This window comes from Taudactylus pleione, unplaced genomic scaffold (genome assembly GCF_031769625.1).
Source record: "Taudactylus pleione unplaced genomic scaffold, aTauple2 ptg000485l, whole genome shotgun sequence".
In the NCBI taxonomy this organism is placed as follows: Eukaryota; Metazoa; Chordata; class Amphibia; order Anura; family Myobatrachidae; genus Taudactylus; species Taudactylus pleione.
This window is the reverse complement of record NW_028284887.1, coordinates 1,021,359-1,039,889: the sequence shown is the minus strand read 5'-3', so window position 1 is coordinate 1,039,889 and position 18,531 is coordinate 1,021,359. Positions and strand designations below refer to the sequence as shown.

The 18,531-nt window shown below is 44.3% G+C and overlaps 1 protein-coding gene across 4 annotated transcripts in view; it reads right to left on the bottom strand.

Annotated features, from left to right (window-relative positions):
- Positions 1-18,531, bottom strand: part of SGSM2 (small G protein signaling modulator 2) — a 483,760-nt gene that overhangs the window by 332,869 nt on the left and 132,360 nt on the right. For all 4 annotated transcript variants that reach the window (XM_088449453.1, XM_088449451.1, XM_088449450.1 and 1 more), the window contains exon 2: positions 5,027-5,102. In XM_088449453.1, coding sequence (XP_088305579.1) covers positions 5,027-5,102 — 76 coding nt within the window. The remainder of the gene's footprint in view (positions 1-5,026; positions 5,103-18,531) is intronic.

Sequence of the window (18,531 nt, the reverse complement as noted above, 5' to 3'; positions counted from 1 at the left end):
ATCACAGATATGTGCTGTTTCCATTTCTGTCGCTCTGACTCAGGACTCTGCTCACCTCTCAACCTTTCTCTTTACGTAAGTAGTGAGTATGAATTTCACAGAGAGCACAATGATAGGTGTAGTGTCCTCTGATGCATGGAAGCCTGAACCGCTTCAAAGAAGAACCAGCAATGTCTACAAAGACTAGCCTAATAAGTGTAGTATGAATACTGGCCTCGCAGAGTTTACAGTTTGGCTATGTGCGTGGATGAAAAAATGTTACAGATCCTGCTGTACAGTAGTCAGGCTGGGAAGCTAGTATACACAGGGAACACACACTGTTGCTGTGGGCAGAGGAGTGGTCATATAGAGCCAGATAATAAGTGCCAGCCCTGAGGAGTATTGGAGAAGGAGCCAGAGGAGTAGTCAGACAAAGCCGGAGAGTAAGCACCAGAGGAATAGTGAGACAAAGCCAGGAAGTCTGAGGAATAGTCGGCCAAACGTAGGAGTCAGTCAGTGGAAACACAAGTGTTGAGGAATCAGAGCCACAGAGGCAGTAATCTGCCACTGACTACATACAGTATTATAAACTTGGTTAAATAGCACAGTGATGGTTGTAGTGACAATCTGCACTGAGCATGCTTGGAGATTTCAACAGATTTAGAAAAATTACATACAGTTGTACTGAGCATGCTCAGGGATTCTGACATATGCACCTCAATAGTATGGATTTATCTACGGGAAGCTTTTAGTCACTGTCTAAATGCTTTCATGGTCAGCAGTAGCTCTAGCAATACTGTATCTGCAATCTATTACATTCCAAAAACCAATATATAATAACAAGCATTCTAATAAAATCCATTTATATATATACTCTTAAGGTGCCAATCCATTAGGCGACCTGAAAGTCTGAGCGTCTAGTGTTCAGACCTTCAGGTCGCCGAGGTGCAATGCCCGCACTGAACGACGTTCACTGAACATAAATCAGTGCAGGAGACCGACCTCCTATCTCTGAACATGCCGAACCTGACGAGCGTCATCAGGTTGATGGGCATGTTCCGTAGATAGTCGGGGTCGGTAAGGACCCAGCGTGCACGCGCATTGCTGGTCCTTGCCGGCTATCCATTACCCAACTTTGTGAACAATGCGACCAAAACCTCCTGGCTTTGTTCGGATTGTTCACAAAGTCAGGTAATGGATAAGTCCCTTTATAGTATATTCAAATAAGGCTGCCAGAATATCCACATGGCATGAAATTTCTGTTCATAGTACACCCTCCCTTATAATTGGCACCAAAAATATTAGAACAGTAAAATGTATCTAATCCAAGTATTGTATAATCCAGATACACTAAGGGTGCTATTCAATTGTTTTCGCTGTCCGGATCTCCCGTCTAAAGTGACAGGAGATTGCGGGGTGCTATTCAATTGATGCACATTTTCGCATTGTTCGCGCCTATAGTGGTGGGGTTTAGCCTCATAAACCTAATACCTGCGAACAAAGTGCTGGGCGCGATTGCGAAAAGTGCTGTTTGGGCACCCAAATAGGTCACTTCTCGCATGAAATGGTGCGGCGGCAGCTGATTGCATCTGCCAAGAGCAACAATAGAATAGCTCCTGTCGGGCGCGTACGGGGGTGAAACAATTGAATACCGCCCTAAGGCGCATAAGGGGGTGAAACAATTGAATACCGCCCTAAGGGGTAATTTTACTAAGATGGGAGTTCTATTTAAGAAGTGATGTTGCCTACAGCAACCAATCAAATTCTACTTCTCATTTATCTAGCACCTTCTAGAAGATAATACCTGGAATCTGATTGGTTGCTATGGGCAACATTACTTCTTAATAGAATTCCCATCTTAGTAAATTTAACCCTAATAGTCTGACTTTTGGAATAAAATGAAAGCATAAATGCTTGTTTATCAGGGACCTGTAACAGTTCATAAGCTGTCCATGGTGCTGAATAGTAATAGTGAAAGTAATAATGATAAATCGTGGCACATTTCTATGGAAACAAAAGCAGTGAATATTTTACAAATGCACGTTTTTATTTCCAGTAGATAACAGATATATAAATAGATGCTTCTGAACAATAATTCTACACCCACCATAAATAAAAATAGGATAAATACATTTACATTTCAATTAACATTTAGGAGCCTATTCATAATCACTTATTTTTTACAAAAGCAGATGACAATGAACATTGTCACCTGCAATTGTAAAAACAAAGTGTTCAGGTCATTCATCAAAAAAGTAAATAAAGCAGGAGATATCACAAATATGTATACAAATCATTACATTCGTGACCATTACATTCAGCAAGCTGCGGCTTGCTTCACACTGCTGTCTTAATTCCTCCAGACCAAATGTTAGGAATCACACTCTATTGCTCCATCGAATTGTGCCAGTATAGTACCTGTAAATGTGCACTGTCCTGAGGTTTCCTGAGGACGCATCCAGCTCCCTGCAGGGGATACTCTAGAATGACTGACTACAAGTGTACCCACTCACTGTACGAACCTTACTAACAGAATGATTTGAATCATAGCCTTCTTAAATACCACATTATGGGGCCTATTTATTAACATTATTTTGACTAAAATAATGTGAAAATTGGTGTTTTCAAATCTTTTTCACATTATTTTAGTATCACATAAATTTATTAAAAGGCAATAGGAGTAGTTTTCATGAAAAACGACCTGAATACCTTCAATTCACTTATTTAAAGTAAACAAGTAAACAGATCGCATTTCCCATACTTGTAAGGGGAAATGCGATCTGTCTGGTAGTTAGTTACTAACAATAAATTGTAAAAAAAATAGGTGGGAGCGCCCTGAGATAATAAAGTCACCTTCAGATGGCGTTATCAGGGCTTTGCCCCCTGGTTCCCCGACTCCTGCTCCGCTCTGACAAGGCTACAGTGATCATCTGTGTGGTCTAAATAGTCCACAAGTTGATCACTATACAAAAAAATGGAACCCCCCCCCAATAGTTTACAGAATCCCACCTCTGTCCTGGCTGCCCCCACATCCACCGCTGCTGCCCGAGTGTGCCGGGGCCGGCGATATGTGATCCTCTGACCGGGCGATCAGCTGATGACTGCTGTCAGCTGAGATGCAGTAAAGTGTCGTCCGGAACTTTCCTGCATCTCAGCTGATATCATCAGCTGATCGTCCGGTCAGGGGAGACTACCACACTCATCCCCCGGCACTAGTAAGTGGCAGCGACATGGGGGGCAGTTCTCACTTATTTTTTCAGAAAAAGAGTGAGAAGTATGTGGAGGTAATCCACTGGGACATAGCTTTATTGCAAGCTATGTCCCAGCGTGCGGGTGTTTATACATCCATGTGATAAATTAGATTATTGCAATGCGATAATCATCATTATTATCACTTAATAACCGCAAATACATTTTGATAAATAGAGCCCTATGGGGTATATTCAGCATTGTTTTTTTTTACATAAAAAATACGGAATACCTAAAAAATCCCCTATTCAGCAACGGGTTAATGGAGAAGATAACGTAATTATCTTCTCCACTAATTCCCATCTCGCTGAGTACCTGTAGGCATCACCCATTGATCTCTACAGTGCTTTAATGCATTTTTGCTATTCAGCATAGCAAAAAGTGTTAAATCACTCGATAGATCATTAATTTATATAACGCCATTTCAGAAAATATTTCCCATAAGTCCCTGTAGCATCTTGCAAGCCCGCCTAGTCTTCGTGCCTGCTTCCCGGTGATTGGCAGCAGGTAAGGCCAATTAGAGCCTATTAAACCTGCCGAAAGTGATTGACATGTGTATGCAAGCTTTATACTAGCTGTATACATGTATATTTATATGCTATTATATTTAACATTTATATATACATTTTAAATATAAAAGCACATAAATATACATGTATACAGACTAGTATAAAGCCAGTGTGCACATGCCAATCTATTTGGACACACTGGAACTGTACTTACCCCTCCACGGTCTCCGGGAAGACAGGACGGAGACTGTTCCCGAGCGCATTACTGAGCATGCGCAGAGGAACAAACTGAAGAGATTGTTTTCGGGAAGCCGAAAACAATCCCTTCTGTGACATCGCAGGGAGAGCGTATTTTCGTGTTGTCCCTGCTGAAAATCTTGCTGAATAGCTTACTAAAAATTTGACAATTGATAATTATTTGTGACGATGTTGCCCAATAATATTGTGGGCAACATTGTCACTGTTGCTGAATAGACCCCTATATCATTTACAATTAGGATTAGGGAGACTGTCTAATTTAATAAATAAATATATATACATTTATAATTGTTCATATAACTACTATATGCTAATCACCATTCATGTAATCCTATATGTCCACTAAGCAGGCAAACATTAAATCATTTACACTCATAATGGATAAGCAGCAAATAATTTGCATATATGCAAATGAACAGCACACAGTTTGGACTGAAAATGGGAGGAGGCAAGACTGGAAGTAATGAATATAGAGGGAAGGGGTTACTTTTAATATGTATGATACATTTGTAAGTAAATTGTCTATTTAATAGTCTTGAGACATTTCATTGTGTGAGCACAGCCAAGTCTCTGTTTCAAGCAAAATACATGCTTGAAGATTGTGGAGAAACTTCAGGGAAAGTGCAAATTTAGAAGTGCCGGTATGTCATATGGTCTCATACCGGCATACTTCGAGCACTGCCACCACTTCTACATTTCCCACTTATAAATTTCCACTTCAACCACCTGCTAGAATTAATGTGTGGTAGTGTTTAATGAAAATCAGTTGGAATAAGGATCCTATGGAATAGTGGAAAAACTAAAGAGATCCCTATAAGAAAATTATAAGAACCATGCATAATGACCAGGTACCAGGTTAAGAAGAAAAACCCAACTATTCCAACAAGAAAAATGTTTTGGTGCTGTCTGCCATACTACAGAAGGTAGTGGTAACATAAGACTCAGAATTGAAGCTACCTAGGTAGATGGTTTTGATCCCACCAGCTGTGGCACCCAATTGCCTTTTTTAAATATGAGCCAAATTCACCTACCGCACAGAGCGATTATGTGACTGCTGTCTTCATGTACAAATTTTCTGGTTACAGCCTCTTCCATGATCTGCTTCACCTGTAAAACACACAGCATGGATAGTAAGTGAGGCTACACAACAGGTTATCCATTATCATGTACCATATGTACCTGATATAGAGAGTTGCATGTAAGTGCATTGCTGTGTGACATAAAGCTACATCTCTGTGTAACACTCATGAACTGTGCACGTGCACAACTTGCATCCAGATTTACACTTACACATATTGCACATATCTTGCACTTGCTGCCCCTCATGCTCGGAGAGACAATCATGGATCATTAATGTGCATACACTATATAGGTGAGCTCACAAGAGTTAAGCTGGGTACACACCTAAAGATTTTCTGTCCAACCAGCCAACTAGTTGATTGGTTGGAATGAAAATCTGGTAAGGTATGACAGCAAATGACAATCAGCAATTTGCTCCCAAACGCTGGAAAATGACCAAAAACTGTTATTTGAACAAATTGTTTAGATCAAACATTTAACAAACTTGTCTGACGACCATTTTCATCTGTTTTCTGGCATTTAGGAGCAAATTGCTGATCATCATTTTACTCCCATACATTACCAGATTTTCATTCCAACCAATCAACTAGTTGGCTGGTTGGACAGAAAATCTTTAGGTGTGTATGCAGCTTTAGAAATGCCACTTGTTAGCTACATGAATCTTGAAATCCGTTGCTCTGAGATGTACATTTTGCACCTGCATAAACAGTTTTGGAGTTGATGATGAATGTAGCATGTTTACTTCAGACCTGTCTATATGTACAACTAACAGACAATGGCAGTGCAGGTCCATCTTTGTTCATACAGTAGTATTATTATTTCTATTATTTTTTTATGTATAAAATGTCAATATATTACTCAGTACTGTAACGGGATCATAACTATAAATTACATACAATGACATGAAATAGAAGGTACAGACCATTTATGTCTGTTTTCCAGTGTTTGTGAGCAAATGGACGACTGTCATTTGTTCCCACACATTACCAGGTTTTCATTCCAACCAGCCAGATTGGACAGATATCTGACAGAAAATTGTATAGTGTATGCCCAGCATTACCAAGGGTTCTTACATGACCCCTAATGCCATCAAATGGGTTTATCCATTTATTCTGATTTGTAAGTGATAACAAATGTTGTAGCACCTGAAGGAACCTCAGTACAAAAGGCAATTACACACACAATAGGAGCTGCTCATATATAAATCCATTGCAAAGTGCAAAATGAATGTGAAGAGGATAGATGTACAGTCAGGTGCATAAGTATTGGGACATTGACAGAATTTTCATATTTTGGCCTCTATTCACGACCACAATGGCTTTGAAATGAAACAAACAAGATGTGCTTTAACTGCAGACTTTCAGATTTAATTTGAGGCTAATTACAGCCAAATCAGGTGAACAGTGTAGGAATTACAACGGTTTCTATATGTGCCTCCCACTTTTTAAGGGGCCAAAAGTAATGGGACTATCAACTCACAAGCTATTTCATGGACAGGTGTGGGCTATTCCTTTGTTATTTCATTATCAGTTAAGCAGGTAAAAGGTCTGGAGTTGATTCTAGGTGTGACATTTGCATTTGGAATCAGTTGCTGTCGGCTCTCAATATGAGATCCAAAGAGCTGTCACTATCAGTGAAGCAAGCCATCATTAGGCTGAAAAATCAAAACAAACCCATCAGAGAGATAGCAAAAACATTAGGTGTGGCCAAATCAATTGTTTGGAACATTCTTAAAAAGAAAGAACGCACCGGAGATCTCAGCAACACCAAAAGACCCGGAAGACCACGGAAAACAACTGTGGTGGATGACAGAAGAATTATTTCCCTGGTGAAGAAAAACCCCTTCACAACAGTTGGCCAAATCAAGAACACTCTCCAGGAGGTAGGTGTATATGTGTCAAAGTCAACAATCAAGAGAAGACTTCACAAGAGTGAATATAGAGGGTTCACCACAAGATGTAAACCATTGATGAGCCTCAAAATCAGGAAGACCAGATTAGAGTTTGCCAAACAACATCTAAAAAAGCCATTACAGTTCTGGAACAACATCCTATGGACAGATGAGACAAAGATCAACTTGTACCAGAGTGATGGGAAGAGAAGAGTATGGAGAAGGAAAGGAACTGCTCATGATCCAAAACATACCACCTCATCAGTGAAGCATGGTGGTGGTAGTGTCATGGCGTGGGCATGTATGGCTGCCAATGGAACTGGTTCCCTTGTATCTATTGATGATGTGACTGCTGACAAAAGCAGCAGAATGAATTCTGAAGTGTTTCGGGCAATATTATATGCTCATATTCAGTCAAATGCTTCAGAACTCATTGGATGGCGCTTCACAGTGCAGATGGACAATGACCCGAAGCATACTGCAAAAGAAACCAAAGAGTTTTTTAAGGCTAAAAAGTGGAATGTTATGCAATGGCCAAGTCAATCCCCTGACCTGAATCCGACAGAGCATGCATTTCACTTGATGAAGACAAAACTGAAGGGAAAATGCCCCAAGAACAAGCAGGAACTGAAGACATTTGCAGTAGAGGCCTGGCAGAGCATCACCAGAGATGAAACCCAGCGTCTGGTGATGTCTATGCGTTCCAGACTTCAGGCTGTAATTGCCTGCAAAGGATTTGCAACAAAGTATTAAAAAGTGAAAGTTAGATTTAGGATTGTTTCTATATGTGTTTCCCACTTTTGGCCCCTTAAAAAGTGGGAGGCACATATAGAAACTGTTGTAATTTCTACACTGTTCACCTGATTTGGATGTAATTACCCTCAAATTAAATCTGAAAGTCTGCAGTTAAAGCACATCTTGTTTGTTTCATTTCAAAGCCATTGTGGTGGTGAATAGAGGCCAAACTATGAAAATTCTGTCAATGTCCCAATATTTATGCACCTGAATGTAAATGAGAAACTTATGTTTAGCTATAGTTGATTCAGCTGTAAGTACATATTACCCATTCACCCATCATGCCTAAATAGACGACGTCAAAGCCAAGAAATACCCTAATTGGTCACAAGTTAAAACACCTGGAGATGTGGCTTTACAATCAATTCATTAACAGAATGTCATTCTACAACCACATGTATACATATAGATCTTAAAAGCTGGAATCAGCATGTTGCAATCATTCCGTACTCTCTTCTTTTGCTGCCTCCCGGCTGCTGCTGACATGGTAGGGAATACGGGGAAGTGACAGAAAGAGCAGCCAGCGATGGGGGACAAGATTCTAGGGACACAGTGAACAAGATGTGTTGAATCATCTGAGACAGACTAGTTTCGTACCAGTAGATCTCTGCACCATGATAGTAACTACAGTATCACAGGTGACACAACAGTGTCAATGACGTAAACAAACCCCATAAGGAACATAAAGGAAATCACCCCAAGGAATCAATATAAAAAATAATCTGTCCTGTGATTTAAGAAACTAATTTGCATATATACTTCTGTATGTCACGTTGTTATCACTAGTTTGTTTTATCAATAAGCAGTGTACCTTTTGTCACATAAAATAACAGTGTGTTGCCGCGTAAACCCAGGTGGATCTTGTTGTAAAAAAAAATCCTGTAAAAGGTTTTCAGGATCCAAGTGCACTCGGCTGGACACTGAAGGTATTCCCTTCGGCCAATTTTGTTTTACTTATTTTTTGGGCTCCAGTGTATGATTCTTCTTACTTATGTTTTGGCGTTACTCTTTCTTAAATGAATGTGAGAGGAGATTATTAATATTAATTTTGCTGCTAAATCCCGGCAAGGGTTAAATGACAGGCATCGAAATCTCCCGATCGAAGGGAAGCCAGGGGCTGGGCGCAAACAGCCACAGGGGGGGGGTGTTAGGTTTAGGGCTCATGGGGTGGATTTAGGGTTAGGCACGCCCCCCCGGAAGCTTAGGGTCAGGCTAGGGGAAGGGGGGGTTAGGTTTAGGCACCCCCAGGGGAGATTAGGGTTAGGCACTCCCCAGGGGACTTAGGTTTAGGCAGTGGGGAAGGGGAGTTAGGTTTAGGGACTTAGAGGGGGGATTAGGGTTAGGCAATTGGGGGGGAGGTTAGAGTTAGGCACCGCTAAGGGAGGGTTAGGGTTAGGGGGTAGAATAGGTTAGTTTATACATACCTTTCCATCTGTGTTGGGCTGCCGGGATTTGAACTGCCGGCCGTGAATCATACCGAATCCGTCTGTACAAACTTTACTTGCTACAGACATTGGATTATCGGGACCAATGAACATCGTGTAGCACTCCTGATGTTGGGAGCTGATCTGACTGTGCAATAATCTGACCAAACAATCAAGAATTGGCTAATCAGCCCGATAATTGCACAGTGTGTACCTAGCATACACTGATATATCTTACCCATACATGCCTACATTCCCGGAAGTCACAGGAGGCTCCTGATTTTTCGGGTAACCCCCCGTACCCCGTTCCTAGTTAAATGGGCAGAATAAGGATAATTTTCTTGTGAACCGATGTGTCCGTGAGTAGGGGTGTGGCCTAATTTCACGATTCTATTAGAAACGCATTATTTAAATACGCCCCATTCACGGCAAATTGACGCGAGGGGGGCGGTGCTTAATGACGTGACCGGTCCAGCCCCACCCCCAACATGTCCTACCTGCTTCTACCGGGGAGAGGATAAATGAAATGTCGGCAAGTATGATCTTACCTTTTAGACAAGTTCATTTGAGGTCTGTCTAGAGTCATTTATATTATACTCCACTAGTTTAGAGTGTAACCTTAAATAAATTAGCAAAATACCCTTTACCTTTGCTTTCTTGTGACAATTCAGTATCGATCTAATTCTAAACCCAATATGGTGCAGCCTAGTATCAGGTGTATTCTATATATGTCTGTCTGACAAAGCTTGATGTTGAATCAGAATTAATAAACAGAACAGTGGGGTTCTAAAAATCCTTTCAATAGTAAATTGCAGAGAACAGGTGTCTGTAGTATTATATATTACACATAAAATCTCAAGTGTCCATAAAGAAGCCTAAGAATAATCTTTTATCCTGTGGCAACTACCTCCCGTAACAAGGCATGTAGGATAACCCATTAAGTATCCTGGCAACCACAGAATGAATCAATTTACAAGCTAACGCTCTTATTAAGAAGAGGAAAAGCCCTCTTTTTGCGATCACAATTATACTATAATTCAGAGCCTCCACAGCTGGCAATTAATTGAGTAATTGAATTAATTGAATATGGTACCTCTTGTCCAACCAGTGAGCAGAATAAATGATCAATCTCACCGTTGTCTACAAACAGCCAAGATAAATAACACATTGCAGCAGAGATCTCTAACCCCTTAATGAAAATGAAAGTGGATTTAAGCACATTTAAGCATATGAACCAATGCTTCAGCTAATTTAATGAGCAGATGTGGGTGTCTAACAAGGGGAATTGATCTGCATCAAAAGAATATTTTAGCTTTTCCTCTCTATCATTTTTGAACCTAGAATTAACCCTTTATAAAGAGAAATGGGCTGTAACCCCACAATGGAATTACTGCCATATATGCGACAAAAAGTATTTCACCCTTATTATCCTTCTTGAATATGGGCCTACAGAGATGGACGCTAATGCAATCGCAGCTGCGATTCCATAGAGCACCCGAGCATAAGGACGTCCACTTCTGCCTTCTCACATGCATACGACGTCAGTTACCTGCGTAAATATCGGTAACATCAACACACATCGAGCGGCAATCTTGCCCTTGCAGTTGGTCGGACCAACCGCAGATTTGGCAGCTCTCCTGACACACAGAGCTGCCCATGTAACGGCGTTCAGACGGTCAGACATGCCTATGTTTTTGTGACCACTCCCCGTTACCACCCCCACTCCCAAACACTGATAGCCTGTCACACTTTTCGACGGATTTCTCTGTGCATCCATAACTGACAAGGAAGATGGGGCCCCCTCAGCTTTGGGCCCCATAGCAACTGCATACAGGGTTGGACTGGCCAACAGGTGTACAGGGGAAATCCCCAGTTGGCCTCACTGCCTTAAGCCCCTAAACCACCCCCACACACACATTCCGGAGTTCAGTAACTTGATGGAGCAGGATCACAAATTAACTTGGGTGCTTGGTTCGTTTCTATGAATACTACACCAAGATTAGCCCTCCAACCAATCAAAATGGGTGGTCCTGACACACACGTCCCCTCCTTTATAAAGGGGCCCTGTTCTTTACATGTCCTATCTAATGGTTGGCCAAGTCCCTCTGTGGTGCCTAGCCACACCCCCTCTGCTGGCTGACCACACCCCTTAAGCTTGGGCTCCTACCACTGCATTCCCTGGTGGGCATTTCATGCCCCAGTCCGACACTGGCTGCATCTAGTACCACTCAATGGTGAAAAATGTATAAAAGATATGTAACTTTGACAAGGAAGATGGGCCCCATCAGCTCTGAGCCCCATAGCAGCCTCACCCCTTGCACCTATGGTAGTGAGCCCATTAAGTGACCCTTTCTCCTTTATCTTTTTGCCTTGGTTCAGTATGTAGCGGTGACTTGGCGGGACTGAATTGTTAGGTAGGTGCCTGCTATACAGTGCTTTTTTGGAAGCTCAGAGACATTTCAAATATTCTACTTAATAAACATGGACGTTCCACTTCCAATAAACTGCATTAATTAGCTACAATTGCAGGTTTTAGGCCATGTTAAAAGATTACCTTTCCATAGTAAGAAATACAGAGAGCTGGATGGAAGTGTGACTCTGCTGAGCCATAAAAACCACTGCATGGTAGCATATATGGGCAGAGGAGCAGAGCCGTAACTAGACTTTTTGGTGCCCTGTGCCAGAAAGAGCATTGGCGCCCCCCTCATTTTTCAAAGGGACATAATGCACCCAAAAAAGGGCCATGGCTTCATGGAGAAGGGCCAGGTAAGAGATAGGAGAGGCCAGGAGATGCTGGGGATGAAATAAGAGGAAGCTACAAGCAAGAATGATAATAAACAGAAATTTGACAGGCCCAAACAGTGCCCCCTGACCTGTGGTGCCCTGTGCGATAGCTATGGCCCTGCAAAGGAGTACTAATTATTTTCACCTGTAGAATGCCTTCACCATCAATATGCAGTTGTGTGTCTGACTTCAGCTGTGTTTGTATAACACTACCCATTAGCCCACTAGAGTTAAATCTGTGATAGATAGATAGATAGATAGATAGATAGATAGATAGATAGATAGATAGATAGATAGATAGATAGATAGATATGGAGAGGGAAAACTGTGAAGTGCCAGTGCATTCATACAGACAATGAGCTATCGATCTGCTGTGGCTATACAGTATGCTTTCGGCATCCCGGCGGTCTGGATGCTGACGCTTACCTTACCGGCACCAGAATACAGACGCCGGTCAGAATCCCAGTGCCGGCATCCCAACCGCTGAGATGCCGAAGGTAAGTAACAGGGTTTGGGGGGGTTAGGTTTAGGGGTTAATGTTAGGCACCTCCCTAACCCTGGGAGGGTTAGGTTTAGGGTGCGGGTAGGGGGAGGTTAGGTTTAGGCACTAGGGAGGGAGGGTTAGGGTAGGGAGAGGGGTAGGGTTAGCATACCAACCACCGAGTGTCGGTATGTTGACCCTGTCAGGATCCAGGCATTGGGATTCTGACCGCCTGGATTCCATACCGATTCTAGCTATACAATAGCTGTTCCATATGTTTCAGAACACAGGGTTTGCATTTATTTTACCCTCAACATTTTCTTTATTTTTTCCCTTTGCCTGCTCCTGACATTGTCTGACATTAACAGATCTGGTCACGCTCCAGTGATGTCATACATTTCCCCTGATCACATTTAATCTGCTCTAGACACTGGGACAGGCTCACAAAACACTGTACTGTGACATGATTGTCATGTATGAGTACGATTAACAGAATAACAAATGGAAATAATGGAACAAAGACACAAAAATGTTAATCTAGTGAACGGCAGGCTCTACCGTCAGCCTCAGTGACACTTTTATAAACGCTAAACGCGTCTTATGTATATAAAAATCTAAAATAATTTTTTAAACTTTAAACTAGGATGTGCGATACAGGAAGAATGGGCACAAAGACATGTGCAACTTTTATGCCTCAACCAAGAAACTAATCAGCATACAAGTTCACATGGTGTAATTGATTTTCTTACTAGTTGCCGAAATCAATATTCTTGTGTTACTAGGGCTACTATAAACTCATTATTGATGATTTGTTATAGTTACATTCCCCATAACATAACTAACATTTTTATAGAAACAACTATCAGCTTTCCTTTTCCTGTTACAATAACCAATATGTACTTGTGACAGTTTAAACCTGGGATGGGCTGCATCCAACCATCCAAGCTGCAGCCCCAAGCTCTTTCTAGGAAAACACCAGCAGGTGGCTCAAACTACGAACAGCCCAGTTACTTAACCAGTGGTGTTGGTTTATTGATAGATAGCAGGTACAGCCGTACTTACTGTTACATGTATACTGGAGGATGTAGTCAGGATCCCGATGGTCAGAATGTGGACAGTCGCAATACTGACAGTGGCATCCCGACGGTCACAATCCCAACAGATTCTGCTGGTAAGTATTAGGATTAGGCAGCGGGACGGAACAGTTAGGATTAGGTCGCTGGAGGGGACAGTTAGGTTGCGGGAGGGTTGGGTCAGGGTTAGGATTGGGGTTAGAATACTTATCAAAATCAGTTGGGATTTTTACCATCGGGATGCCGCTGTTGGTATTCTGACCGTAGGCATTGTGACTGTCGGGATCCTGTACCGAATCCCACACTGGTGATGGATGCAGTAGAGTTCAATACAGCTCACTAGCTGGTGAGTGTATGCTGAAAACAGGTTGCTGTCTCTCATAGGAACTAAGCAGGAGACTTCTGTCTCCAATCATGTCACTGTCACAGTAAAGATGGCTGCAGTAACATGTACAGTAGCACATCAGGTTGGAGGCCAGACCTCCCTGCAGACTCTGGGTACTAGTGCCCAGCATACAGTCAGGTGTATAAATATTTCGACATTGACAGAATTTTCATATTTTGGCCTCTATTCACCACCACAATGGCTTTGAAATGAAACAAACAAGATGTGCTTTAACTGCAGACTTTCAGATTTAATTTGAGGTTAATTACATCCAAATCAGGTGAACGGTGTAGGAATTACAACGGTGCCTCCCATTTTTTAAGGGGCCAAAAGTAATGGGACAAACTAAACAATCCTAAATCAAACTTTCACTTTTTAATACTTTGTTGCAAATCCTTTGCAGGCAATTACAGCCTGAAGTCTGGAACGCATAGACATCACCAGATGCTGGGTTTCGTCACTGGTGATGCTCTGGCAGGCCTCTACTACAAATGTCTTCAGTTCCTGCTTGTTGTTGGGGCATTTTCCCTTCAGTTTTGTCTTCATTAAGTGAAATGCATGCTCAATCGGATTCAGGTCAGGGGATTGACTTGGCCATTGCATAACATTCCACTTTTTAGCCTTCAAAAACTCTTTAGTTGCTTTTGCAGTATGCTTCGGGTCATTGTCCATCTGCACTGTGAAGCGCCGTCCAATGAGTTCTGAAGCATTTGACTGAATATGAGCATATAATATTGCCCAAAACACTTCAGAATTCATTCTGCTGCTTTTGTCAGCAGTCACATCATCAATAAATACAAGGGAACCAGTTCCATTGGCAGCCATACATGCCCACGCCATGACACTACCACCGCCATGCTTCTCTGATGAGGTGGTATGTTTTGGATAATGAGCAGTTCCTTTCCTTCTCCATGCTCTTCTCTTCCCATCACTCTGGTACAAGTTGATCAGGCTCGGGTGTTTCCACCTGACTCGGTTCCCACTGCGAGGCCAAACATCATCCTCCTGAAGTCGGATTCTCACGAGAGTTCGCCTCTACATAAGGCGCTGAGACCGGGACTCAGCACCATTTCACTCCCAAGCTCCGCACGCTGTGACTGCTCTGCTGATAGTGATACTCACTGGCTGTGTCCACAGATGCACAAGTAGCTGTGCTGGTAAAGTGCCTGTATAGGGGGCACACTGCACACTGATGTATGCTACGCTATACTCTGCTGATTAAAGTGTCGAGACTCACAAGTGGCTGTGTGTACAAAAAAAAGTTTAATAAAGTAAACAAAACTTTCAAGAAAGTTTAAAGTTTAAAAAGAAAAAAAAAAGAAACGTATTTTTTGGTGTGTATAAAAGCACCATGACTCCTTGGGCCGTAGCCCTCTATGTATACAAGCACTGTAACTCCTTGGTCAGTAGCCCTCTGTGTATAAAAGCACTGTGACTCCTTGGGCCTTAGCCCACTGTGTATACAAGCACAGTGACTCCTAAGGCAGTAGCCCTCTGTGTATGAAAGCACTGTGACTCTTTGGGCAGTAGCCCTCTGTGTATAAAAGCACCGTGACTCCTTGGGCAGTAGCCCTCTTCAGGGATACCATCAGAAATTGTGGGGCCAGGGACTGACAAAATAAGCAGCCCCCCCCCCAGTAGTGCACCCAGAAACCCCCCTGATGGGCTGACACTTTTTTTCAGAGATTGAGCACAAGCCGTGGGCCACCCACTATCACACACACACAAACCCCACACTGACTGCCTCCTTCCCAAGTTGTTGCCCAGAAGACAGCCATTCAATCAGCTGCTCATATTGCCGGTCTTTCCCTGCTCCCAGCCATACTCTATGCTGCCTGGCTCCGTCATCCATCCTCACTCTCTGCCCTCTTCCCCCATATGCACCCCTCACTCTCTGCCTTTTTCCCCCATCCCTCACTCTCTGCCCTCTTCCCCCATATGCATCCCTCACTCTCTGCCCTCTTCCCCCATATGCATCCCTCACTCTCTGCCCTGTCCCCATATGCACCCCTCACTCTCTGCCTTCTTCCCCCATCCCTCACTCTCTGCCCTCTTCCCCATATGCATCCCTCACTCTCTGCCCTCTTTCTCATATGCATCCCTCACTCTCTGCCTTCTTCCCCCATCCCTCACTCTCTGCCCTCTTCCCCCATATGCATCCCTCACACTCTGCCCTCTTCCTCCAAATGCATCCCTCACTCTCTGCCCTCTTCCGCCATATGCATCCCTCACTCTCTGCCCTCTTCCCCATATGCATCCCTCACTCTCTGCCCTCTTCCCCATATGCATCCCTCACTCTCTGCCCTCTTCCCCATATGCATCCCTCACTCTCTGCCCTCTTCCTCCAAATGCATCCCTCACTCTCTGCCCTCTTCTCCCATATGCATCCCTCACTCTGCCCTCTTCCCCCATATGCATCCCTCACTCTCTGCCCTCTTCCCCCATATGCATCCCTCACTCTCTGCCCTCTTCCCCAATATGCATTTCTCACTCTCTGCCCTCTTCCCTCATATGCATCCCTCACTCTCTGCCCTCTTCCCTCATATGCATCCCTCACTCTCTGCCCTCTCCCCATATGCATCCCTCACACTCTGCCCTCTTCCCCCATATGCAGCCCTCACTCTCTGTCCTCTCTCTCATATGCATCCCTCACTCTCTGCCCCCTCCCCATATGCATCCCTCACTCTCTGACCTCTCCCCATATGCATCCCTCACTCTTTGACCTCTTCCCCCATATGCATCCCTCTCTCTACCCTATTCCCCCATCCCTCACTCTCTGCCCTCTTCCCCATATGCATCCCTCACACTCTGCCCTCTTCCCCATATGCATCCCTCACACTCTGCCCTCTCTCATATGCATCACTCACTCTCTGACCTCTTCCCCCAAATGCATCCCTCTCTCTACCCTATTCCCCCATATGCATCCCTCACACTCCACCCTCTTCCCTCATATGCATCCCTCACTCTCTGCCCTCTCCCCATATGCATCCCTCACCCTCTGCCCTCTCCCCATATGCATCACTCTCTCTGCCCTCTTCCCCCATATGCATCACTAACTCTCTGCCCTCTCTCTCATATGCATCACTCACTCTCTGACCTCTTCCCCCATATGCATCCCTCTCTCTACCCTATTCCCCCATATGCATCCCTCACACTCTGCCCTCTTCCCCATATGTATTCCTCTCTCTACCCTATTCCCCCATATGCATGCCTCACACTCTGCCCTCTTCCCCCATATGCATCCTTCACACTCTGCCCTCTTCCCCCATATGCATCCCTCACACTCTGCCCTCTACCCCAATGTGCCTGCATTGTGTCCCTATCCCTCACTTTCCTGCATTTGCCACTGGGAAACCCCCCTCTAGAATTCCTGCGTTTGCCCCAAAAAACACCAAATCCAGTCACGACAGGTTTGGCAAATCCAAATCCAGACGCCAAATCAGAGCCAAATCCAAATCCAGCAAAATTGGTTTGGCGCACATCCCAACTGCTGACACGTTATTACACATAGGTGTTCCTTTCTTTGATTGAATTATAGTCATGGTACGCCTCAGCTGCGTACCATGCGGGCCGCGGGCAGACTGTCTCTGTGACACAGCTGCACCACGTGTGTAGCGCTGACCGGACGGAGTTTGGTCATCACTACACAGCACAAACACACAGCCGCCGGTGCCGGCAGCTGTGTTTGCTTTAGCAGCTGATGAGAGTCAGACAGACTCTCATCGGCTGCTGCTCCCCCTGCCGGCATCTTCCGGCTCCCGCAATGGGTAATGGGAGAGACGTCATGACGTCTCTCCCATAATGCAAAGCAGCCCGGCCCGGGAGGATGGACGGAGGAGCTGATAGTGGCGGCGGGACCAGGAGCGGGGTTTCAGGTAAGTGGGGTTTTTTTTATTTTTATTAAGTGTGTCTCTACTGCGGTAGGGGGGGCTACTACTGGGAACACTACAAGGGGGGGCTACTACTGGGGGCACTACAAGGGAGGACTACTAATAGGGGCACCACAAGGGGGGATTACTACTGGGGGCACTACAAGGGGGGATTACTACTGGGGGCACTACAGGGGGGATTACTGCTGGTGGGGCACTACAAGGGGGGGACTACTACTGGGGACACTACAAGGGGGGCTACTACTGGGGGCACAGCATAGGGGGGAACCCCCACTCGGGGGACTACTACTAGGGGCACTACAAGGGGGGTGACCACTACTGGGGGCACTATATAAAGGGCAATACTGGGGGTACTGTATAGGGGGGAACTACAACTGGGGCCACTGTTTAAAGGGCACTGCATAAAGGATACCACTATTGGGGGGCACTGCATGGGGGGGACTACTACTGGGGGCACTATATAAGGGGCTTACTACTGGGGACACAAGGGGCACTGAACAGTGGGGACCACTACTGGGGGCACTATATAGGGGGTCCACTACTGGGGGCCCTGCATAGGGGGACAACTACTGGGGGCACTATATAAGGGGCTTACTACTGGGAGTACAAGGGGCACTGCACAGGGGGGACCACTACCGGGGGCACTGTAATAACGGGAGCACTGCATAGGGGGGCGCCAAGAAAATATACTCGCTTACCAAAAAATTTGCGCTAGGACCAGCCCTGGGGGCGC